The following is a 10313-nucleotide window of genomic DNA, read 5'->3' on the forward strand; positions in this document are numbered from 1 at the left end:
TAAGGAAACTGCTCAGCCTCAGTGTCAGGTTTCATCCAATTTTCCTTTAAGTCTGCAGGTGCAAACGGGAAAATAGATGTCACTCGTGTGTGTGTGCGTAGTTGTGTCTCTGCTAGTTGTATCGTATCAGAGAGCTTGCAGGCTCTGTCAGAGAAGTTAGCCTCTCTTAGCCTGACCCATAGCTATCGCTGCCAGAGGAAAGTGGGTATAAAGCTGTTATAAAGCCAATAACAGAAGGAAATGGTCAAGTTTAATATTATGATTCCTGCTTTGCACCACTTAGCATCAACTGCATGACGTGAGGTCTCCCCAGAAGTGAGGTCTCATCTGCGTTAAGGAAATGAGGGTGGCAGCAGGTCAGACCCTTTCATGTCACCTTGACCAGTCCTGAGTTGCAGCCAGACACCGAGTGCGGGGGAGTTCAAATAACCAGAAGTACTTGGGGCCAAACCCCACAGGTCATGGGCTGTAGGTCAGTTGTCCTCCTGAGCTGCCCCTGCTCTCAGTGTGGATGCGGGGATAAGCACCTTAGAGCAGCCCTGCTCCTGCCTGAGCTGAGCTGCGTGTCAGCCGAGAGGAGTGGGTTGAGCTTTGTTAGGCTGGAGGGAACTTCACACGGACGTAAGAGCCTGTCGAGGGTTGAGCCTTAAAGGACTTGCAAAATCAGGTCCTAAAACACGTTCAGCTCTCTCCCTTCTGCCACCGTGACCCTGTGTAGCAGCTTCCAGCCCTTTGCCCCCTGTTTCCAGCAAACTGCAACTTTTTCTGCAAACTCTACCTCCATCCCCAGCCGCTGCGGTTGCTCTGCAGTGCACAGGATGTGGGCAAGCCAGCATTGCCAAGGCAACCCCTCTGTTTTGATTTCCCCATGCTCATGCTGGCAGCCTTTACCCCTCCAGCTCAGCCAGGCAAGCTGTGCACGCCGATGGTTTGTGGTGCCATCCCAAGCTGGCCCTCAAAAGGAGCTTGTTTTCCACCCACGGCCGCCCGTAACTCTAGAGGAGTGGTGGATGCTCCCCACCCTTGAAAAAACCGGCTCCTTCAGAGCCAGTATGGATTAGAGAACCTCATGTCGGATGCCCAACTTCGATTAAAACTTACAAAAGCCGTGCAGAGCTGCCATCCATCCCTGGCAGCAGGATTTCCCAAGCAAGTTACCATGTCAGCTTTCCCCTGACCCGCTGCCAGCACCGGCTATCCAAAACCAAAGAGCTCATTTAGCAGGGCAATTAGCAGCTCTCTCCCTGAGATGCTGCCCTGTCTCCCAGTGCCTCCCTGGCCCCGTTTTTTGGTCCCATACCTTGACCCAAAAAACCAGCCGACCTCCCAGCTGCAGCTCCCATGTGCATTGGGCACCCAGTTCACACCCGTGGTGGATCCTGGCACAGCTCTCCCCCTTCGTCCCCTCGCTAAGGGGAGATGTTGCTGTCACACCAAATTGAGCAGCAGCACAAATTTTTCCTAAATGCAGCTCCTCGCTGCGTACACAGGCTTTCAGCTGGCAATGGGTGGCCTTGGGTAACCCCTCTGCCTTTGGAGTTGCCAGCTCAAAAAGCACGAGTTTTTCTACTTGCCCCTCCCCGTTTGTTTTTGGTTGTTTTTTTTTTTTATAGTAAACTGAAGAACCCCTTTATTTAGCGCACAGACATCCGTTCATCTACAAAACAAAAGGCGATACACGCACCAAAAAGAAAAGGCATTTGAAAACCAGCTGCATAGCCATGCTGAAAGATGGCCCTGGGATTTTGGCGCTGCTTGCTGAGGGTGGTGGCAGGTACCTCTGCCTTCCCTTACAAGGGATGCTTGGCCACATTCCTGCTGCTCTGGGCTTGCCCAGGGCGGCCGCACATCCCTAGCTGGGCACTTCCAGGGTACAAGCAGTGAGGGCCTCTGCAGCGCATTCAGTTTAAAGTGGAAACATTTCAAAAGGCTCTGCTACTTTTTTTGTTCTTTCTTTCTTTTCTTTCTCTGTAAACAATTAATTACAAGTTTAAAAGGAAGTTCCAGCCCTCCTCCCCTCCCCTGACGTTTAGAGGCAATAAATATAAAGCAGCTCAGCGCAGGAATAAAATTGTACATCCTGTTTTGTCTGAAATTAAGGCGGTGGTTGTTTTGGGGTTGGTTTTTTTACTTCTTTTTTGGAGTGAAGTGTATCATAGGCGTCCAGTGTTCCTGCCTGGATAATGAGCTGTCAGGATATTTATGGATAAATGGCAAACCTGCATCACACAGATGATTCAGGCAGAGGAAAAGCTGCTCTGTTTATTTGTGTTGCAATTTAACCTTTGTTACAGCTGTCCCGAAAAAAGGCCTCAGCAAGGATGAAGGTTGGGACAGGGAGCAGTTCTAAGCAGCAGCTCTCTCCACTTTCCCCTTTGCTTGTAATGCCTGCGGGCAGCAGATACCAGCACCCAGAGCCCTTGCGTATCTCCCCTGTGAGCAAAAGCAGATCTGTAACACTCGCCGCTGGCTCCAGGCAAGGGGTAGGAAGAGGATGGATGGGATTTCAGTCTGTGACCCCTTGGTGGTAGCCCGTGATTTCTCAGGTGGGGACGGCGGTGATATCACCAGCCTCTGCTGGGCAGGGGAATGAGGCAATGCAGGGAGCAGCTGGTTTTCAGAGGCTGAGAAGCTGCTCTGCAGCAGCAGTGGGGTGGAAAAGGCTCTTCTGCCTCTTGCAGTGCCATCCCTCCCTCCTGGGTGCATGCCTGGCATCCCCACCATCCTGCTTGTCTACCTGCCAAAAAAACCAAACCCCGCCATATATATTATTTTTTTTTAATTCCCCTTCTAGCAAAGCAGAAACTGGAAGATGCAGCAGACTGGACAAAAATCCAGCAATAAAACATTAGCTACTAATGTCTTCGTTTAGCCAAAGCCCAAAGCATCTCCCAGAGCACTGTGTCTCATTTGGTAAATCTCAAATGAGAGTTTTTCAGAAAGTCACCCCCAGAAATTCATACGCGCATTTTCATCACATTTCCCATGTGTATGTCCAAAAGAGAAACCACCAGCTAATTGGTGCTCGCTCAGCTATGCTTTCGTGCAGATCAAAACAATAAATTCGCAGCGGTCAGTCTATTTCTGTGAGGGGCAGGGAGGGTAAACCCCTTCTTTTTAATAGGATCTGAGCATTTGTGAAGTCCCAAATTGAGAGCTCAGCATCTGCACTGAAGGATTCGGCTCTTGGGGTCCTGGCAGTTGGGTCCAAAAGCCAGTGGCCAGGGGTGCCTGGTGAAACAAGACCCCGTACAGCTTTGAAGGTCCCAGGACTGTGTTCCCAAAGGCAGGTTTTTCCCTTGGGAGCCGCCTTTTTGGGGGATGCCCACCAGCTTGTGCCTCAGCAGCAGCACGAGGGCTGTGGTTAGGCAGGACTCGTGGTTTCTTTTTTGGGCAAGGCTGGTAGCTTTGTTGTTTGTTAGGAGGTAGGGTGTAATTGCAAAGCAAGGCGGGAGGATGCGCGGTGGTGCCAACTGGGTGAACTGGCGCATCCCAAAACGTTCGGTACAAGAGAGCGTCCCTTAGCAGGTGCCACGACAGCAATAAATGCAATTCAGAGCAAGGAACAGTAGCGCTTTAGACAAGGAGGCTTTATCTGAACCCAGCCTGGGTCCCCTTCCCATTCCTCCCTAGAGATGCCCAGGCTCTGCGAGAGCTACCAGAGGGAGAACCAACAAGTCGGTGGTCACAGGGAATGAGTGGAGCAACCCCTCTGGGACACCTTTGGAGTTCAGGCTGTACCTCTCAAGTTTTTGTTAGGTGGAAGTGTTGGCTTTCCTTTTAATGTGCTTCAGTTTCCCCTCCTGTGCACACGGGGACTTCAGCATTCCCTCAAGAGGCTGCGGGGCTTGAATCCCAAAGGCTGGCAAAGACACTGGTATGAAATGCCAAGCGAGGGTGAAACATGGTATTAGAGCCTGATATTGCCCCTGCCAGCTCTTCATCTGTACAACCCAAAATTTAGTGACCCCCACGTTGAACCAGAACTGCAAACTCATGGCACAAAGCCCCCTGCCCTATTCAAAACCCCTGGGAGAATTGCCTGGCCCCAGCAGAGGCAGCAGCTCCCTTCCCCTGCAGGAGGGCTTCCCTCGGAGCCCTGCCTCTCAGCAGCACCTCTCCCTCCCTGAGGGAGGGGAAGACCTTACGTCAGACCACAGAAATGCTTCTCAGCCCTACCCAAACCCTTGGAGCAATTCCCAGGTGAGGCACGGCGATGGCTCCTCCATCCCCAGCCAACCCTCATCCTCCCCCCGCACCGCCTTTGCAGCCAGCCCCGGGTGCACAGAGACAGCCCTGTGTGCAAGGCTGCTTTGCCGACATCCACCCACCTCACCACTGCCTGCGAGTCCCACTGACTGTAGCTCCCATAAAAAATCCAGGTGGTTTAACCGCAGCCCCCACCCTAAACCTGCCGGCGGTGGCCAGAGCAGCAGGACCAGACCCCAGCGCAGTGCCCGGGACAGGCACACCTTGCCTCTGTGCTTCCCGGACACCGGGCAGTGCCCTGCCCACAGCAGCTCGGCTGCCCGTCCCAGACCACAGACCATGAGAAACTGTCCAAACCAGACACCCTGTCCCAGGGTGGATCGGGGCTAAGGAGAGACCCATGACGTGTTGAGTCCTGGCTCTGATGGCAGCATTACCACTCTCTGTGGTGGTCCCTTGCCCACACCAGGCAAGTCCCTTCGTAGACAGGAAAGCTCCTACTGCAGAGGATTCCTCGTCCACCAAGAAATAAACCCTACAAAGGGCTGTAAAGGTTCCACAGTCTGGTTGCCAAGCAAGGGTTGAGATGTATGTCCAGGGGGACAGCATTTGTGCTCAGCCAGATGCCAAGGCAAGTAGGGATGCCTAACCAAAGCCCTCCTTGCCCATCCCCACCACCAGGAACGAACCCCAGGAGAGGTTAGGAGACTGCGTTTCTCAGATGGGGACACCCAAAGGGATGTGGCCAGTAGCATGGCTGGCCCCCTGTGGCAGCAGACTTCTCACCCTGCTGCGGCTTTGGCTGTGCTGGCAGCTCCGTGGAGGAAATTGCTGAGGGAGCAGGCACCTGATCCATGTGGTCTTGTCTCTGCAGGCACCATCCAAGGACGTTTGTGGAGCCCACTAGCTGCTTGCAGGAGCTGAACATATCCCAAAGGGCCTTCAAGCGAAGGGAGCAGCATAGGCAACCTGCCCGGGAGCTGACATGGAACAGAAGATCAGCTCTTTCTTTAATTCCATCTTGGAGCTCATCCGTACCAAGCATGAGGAAGGTGTCTTCAACACCGTCTGCCTGGCCGTGCTGATGGGTCTGCCTTTCGTCGTCCTCATTGCATTCATTTTCATCTGCTGCCACTGCTGCTTCTGCAGCCGGAGGGGAGAAAGCAGGAAGAAAGGTGGCCCCAGCAGCAACGGGCAGCTGCATGCCGAGAAAAACAAGAAGAAAAAGAAGAAGAAGAAGAAGGATGAAGAGGACCTGTGGATTTCGGCTCAGCCCAAGCTGCTCTTGCTGGACAAGAGACCCTCCTTGCCCATCTAGTGGACAGGAGGGCGTTCAGGCCCTCCCCTCTGAGATGCTGCCAGTCTTTTCAGCTCTGCACGAGGGGTGAGGAGATGCCAAAGCTGCTACTTTATGGTGACTTTCAAAATAGGCTGATCCCAGCAGCTAACCAGCGTGTTGAAAGGCCAGCAGAGGGCAAGGCAGTCGGGCACAGGTTTATGCAAGCCCCTTCCCTTCCACCATGACGGTGTGCCCAAGGGCAGAAACCCCTGCAAAGGACGGGCATTCACACGGACACATGCCCTGCTGAGCACGCAAGGGTGACCTGCCACCAGGCTGTACATACCTCCCGCCATGAGCACAACGCACACGCACCGGGCTGGCACGCAGCGAACTGGGTGCAAGGCTCTCCCTCTGCACTTGTGTGCGAGCACAGGCACCATGGCGCAGACAAGGGTGTGCAGGACCACATGCACTCAAAAGACCAAGCTGCCTGCACGCTCCCCCTGCACAAACACGGACGTCTGCACGTGAATCAAGCTCAGGCGTGCCTCGTTTGCTTGCCCTGCCATGGAGATGGCACAGCTTGACTGTCTAGGCTCCATCCAAACCCAGCTCACACTGGAGATGCAAAAAAAGCCGAGAGCAGGGTAACCCCACAGCTCAAAGATGTGCCATCTCCCCGGCCACCAAACCAAAGGCAACTGAGAGCATCTGAAGCTAGATGCCCTCAGCCCAACCTTAGAGACCTCAAGACACCATCTTAAGGCAGCGAAGCAGAAGGATGCTTTGCCACCCAGGCTAGAGGCAGGGAGGAGAGAGGAGGCTGCAAGACCAGCCCTTTTGCACCAGCACTTACTTACAAAAAAAAAATCTTCCTTGAAAGACTGTTTTATACAGACTTGCCTTTAGAGAGCCCACCACGCTACTGCAAGAGCAGAAACACAAGCTGAGGCTGTGTAAAGGCTTAGCTATGGGCATTAGAGTTATTTATTGAATGACTACTAAAGAAGAGCAGGACCAAAGGCCCCTCTGTTGTGGGGCTAGGCACACCGAAGCAGTATTGAAGCAGCAGACATGCTTTCCCAGCACACTCGGCCGTCCCCTCTCCCTGCAGCCCTTGTGCATACGCAGACCCACCAGCACCCACCGCCAGCTGGTGCCACGTGGGCAGCTCCGTATGCCACACAGAGGGCTTGTTGTGTGGCTGTCAAACCAGACAACTCTAGGATTTGGGATGTGCTGTAGGAGCAGAGGGGAGTAAAGTTCATGCCCACAGTCATCCCTTACCCAGGGATGCATCGTACAGCTGGACCCTGCAACCCTGTCCATCCTCATCTCCCTTGGCCACGCGACGGCTCGGCCGGGCACAGCAGCTAATGAGACCACACACAGCTCTCACCCGTACTCTGGTTTTGACCCTCTGCTCTCCCTAGGCCTGCGTGCCCAGCCTACCTCCTCAGGAGCTGGGGGTCTCCTCTGCCCCCCCACCCCGCAAGGCTCTGTCTCCCCCAGCTTGTTTTGCCAGCAAGGGATACACACGTGTTGTGAGAAGCCCCATCACATCTGGTTTTTGCCTTGTGTCTGTACACTGGATGTTTTCCTCCTGTGTTCTTCCAGTTCTTAAGCTGCTGGAGCAGACTGGAGCTGCCAGCCAGAGCCAGACATCTGGGGGACAAGCAGCCAAACCCATGTGGGCAAGCCTGGACAGAGCTGCTGGACACAACCGCTTCCAGCCCAGGCAAGGGCAGTGCTGCCTTCCCCTGGCTCCCGGGGCACGCACTGGCGGGGGGGGGCAAAGCCATTGGTTAGAAGCAGCCACTTGTGCCACCTGGTCCCAGCACAGCCTGTTTTGTCCAACGCGGACGGGGCGATGATGTTATAACATCACGTCACGGGGTTTGGCTGCGTGCAGCTGTGCTGGTAACAGCCGAGAGGCCAGGCTCCTCCTCGCACAGCCCTTTAAATTGACCCCATATGTACCTTATTTTCCAGCTTGCTTTGTTAGCATTGAAATAAGTGACTCCCTTCTCCTCCAAAACAGAAAGCACCATAGAATGCTATAAAAAAATAAGGATTTGACACACCTAATCCTCGAGAGAAACATGCGAGAATAGCTCTGGTCTCTGTCCCAAACCCTCAGTCCGTCCAGGACCCCAAAGAACCAGCACTGCACTTGTATTATTCTCTCTTCCTTCCTTCCTTTCCCCCATGCAGGTACTTTTCCCAGCCCTCCTGCCTCCATGCTCACCAGGTGGGCAAAGTAGTCTCCTCCCACGGGCAGGAAAGCTGCCCACGCAGGTGCTCCTGCTGCAATCCAGAGGCACCAGCAGCCCCGGAGGAAGGGTGGTGCTGCCTGGAGGAATGGAAAAAAATCAGAGCAAAGGGTAACGCAATGGGAGGCCAGAGGCTTACCCGAACAAGCAGGGGCATGGAGGCAGCCGGCTCTGGCAGAGTACAGCCTACTTATTGTGGAGCTGCTGGGCTTTGCGGGGCTCCCTGCAAGAAGGTCTTTCGCTGCAAGGGTTAGCAAGTAATGTTTCAGACAAGGGCAGCCGATTCCTACAAGAACCAGAGAACTGTCAAGAAAATGTCTGTGTTGTGTCACACACAGCATCTCCGATCCAGGCTTTAGGGAGTTCAGAACCAGGTCTGAATTTCAAGATCTCCCCAAAATCATCATTCAAACCACCCCTGGGCTGGACAGGGAGGGACCAGGATACAACCCTGCCCTGATCCATCCGACCAGCGGATGGTCCATGTCTCTGCACCCCGTAAGGCATGGCAGCCCCATGGCTGACTTTGCTCGAGCACTGCTGTTTTAGGCAAACCATGCACTGAATCAGCTGCTTCTTGACACCAAAGCAAAAGAGCAGTGACAACCCAAGGTACACCAGAACCTGTCACCCATCAGCCAGGCAGCAGCAACCCTGCAGCACCCACGCTAAGAAGGTGGCAGGAGATGCATGGTAGAGAAACACTGCTGTGTGAGTCCCCGCGCTCCAGACACCTCTGCACTGCCTCCCCACAACTGCATTTCAGTATCTACCTTTTATTTTCCTAAACAGTCCATGCAAGGCCGGGGGGGGGCGACGGCCAAAAAAACCAACAAACTTTTTGCCTTTTTTTTTAACCAAAAATAAATGACTCTCAAACTGCAAACAAATGTGTCTCTAGATCTCAGTCATGTGTTTGTTTTCCTGGGGAAATCTTTCTTGTATCTGTGTCCTGGCCCTAGATAAGACATGGTGAGAGCTCAGCGGGCAGAGGCTGTGCAGCCCAGAGACATTTTCTTAAAGAAACAGCTTAGCTTAATCAAGTTTAATGGCCTTGCCTTGTTAATGAACACAACCAAGCTCCTTTCCCCAAGGGCAAAAAGTAGTGGGAAGAAGAAAAGCAGTGTTTGTACACTGCAGGAGGTGGGCTGCAGAGGGTTTGTTTTTTTTATCCTTGCAGAGGGTCAGCAGCATAAGTATTTCACAGTGTCTGCAGCTTCTCGCAGCCGTCTGCCTTGGGCAAGTCATAGGACCAGGCACGCACCTCTGTTGGGCAGAGCCTTTCCAAATTGTGCACTGCTGAGCTCTCCCTCCACAAGGCCAAAAATAAATCTGCCTCCCAGCTGGACAATGCACCAAGCTGCACCCTGCCGACAAAGCTGCTGGAGCAGACTGACAGTAGGAGATGTGCAGGACGGCAGCGATGAGTGGCTAGAAGTGGCAGAGACAGACTTTTGGGGGGAAGGAAGGAGCAGTGCACACCTTGCTTCTCTTCACACGGCAGCCCTGCACAACATATTAAGGGCCAGGTGCCCATCGGTAGCATGGGCTGCGGAGGGAAGGGGAGGTTGCTGGGTCCCAGGTTAGAAACAGGCAGGGGTTGAAGCCAAGTTGAGCATCCTGAAGCAGTCCAGGGATTGAGGGGGATACAAAAATTGCCCCCACAGGCTCATGGAACCCCACTAGGAGGGGAGAATGGGACCTTCACTGACTTCCTCTATTTATTGAGCCAACAAAGCCTAGAGCCCTGACCAGCAGTAACACTGCTGCTTTCCAAGAAAGTGCCCAGTGCAGTAAGGCACTCTGTCTTCTCTTCAAATTACACCAGAGAGCAGCATCTTTGGGATGAGGCATGCCTTCTCCCTCCTCCTCCTGGGTCAGTGCTGGGACAGTGGGGAGGTGGCTGAAGAATCCACCACCTCTTCCCCTGCAGTGGCATTTCACTGGGGTCCCCCACAGGAGCACTGGCTGTGCTGCACCCTAGATGTATCACAACAGATAGGTCCCGGCTTCTGGGGCCCAGCCACAGGACAGCCCCCATCGACATAGTAATGCCGAGGCAGAAAGGATCCTTCTGGGATTCAAATTCTGCTCCTGGGCATGTTGCAAACCTCACTGGCTATAAAATTTAAGTGATCTCAGGGCAGAGGTTTCAAAAATCTGTTTTGGCCCTACAGTATCACCATTACAGAGCTGGGTATTGCAGCAAAACACAGGTAGTAAGAGGATGTGAAATTTTTATGGGACTACCCCAAGCAGCCTGAGCCTTGAAAACAGAACAGACATTTCCTTAAGGCAAACAAACTGCATCATCTGAGCAGTCCCAACTTCTAAAGCTGTAGCACAGACTCTGGTTAACCCCCAGAAAGTCTTTCCACAGGGGCCAGCTGGATACAGGGACGTTTCTCCTGCACTAGTAGCATGAAGAGATGATGCCATCCTGTGGCTGTTCGGAAATACTGACTTCCCACAGCGGTTTTCCAGCAGCCACCACTTTGACTGCCCTTCATGGTGAAAGAGGGGCATGTCATTAGGAGGGACAAGTAAAC

At 53.4% G+C, this 10313-nt stretch overlaps 1 protein-coding gene across 1 annotated transcript; it reads left to right on the forward strand.

The window, feature by feature from the left end:
• Nucleotides 1–5083: 5083 nt before the first annotated feature.
• KIAA0040 (KIAA0040 ortholog) lies at nucleotides 5084–7307 on the forward strand. The gene has a single exon (XM_010580651.1). The coding sequence runs from the start codon at nucleotides 5195–5197 to the stop codon at nucleotides 5525–5527; it is 333 nt and encodes a 110-aa protein (XP_010578953.1). The 5' UTR covers nucleotides 5084–5194; the 3' UTR covers nucleotides 5528–7307.
• Nucleotides 7308–10313: the final 3006 nt, after the last annotated feature.

This window comes from Haliaeetus leucocephalus, unplaced genomic scaffold (assembly GCF_000737465.1).
Source record: "Haliaeetus leucocephalus isolate CR32 unplaced genomic scaffold, Haliaeetus_leucocephalus-4.0 Scaffold730, whole genome shotgun sequence".
Taxonomy (NCBI): Eukaryota; Metazoa; Chordata; class Aves; order Accipitriformes; family Accipitridae; genus Haliaeetus; species Haliaeetus leucocephalus.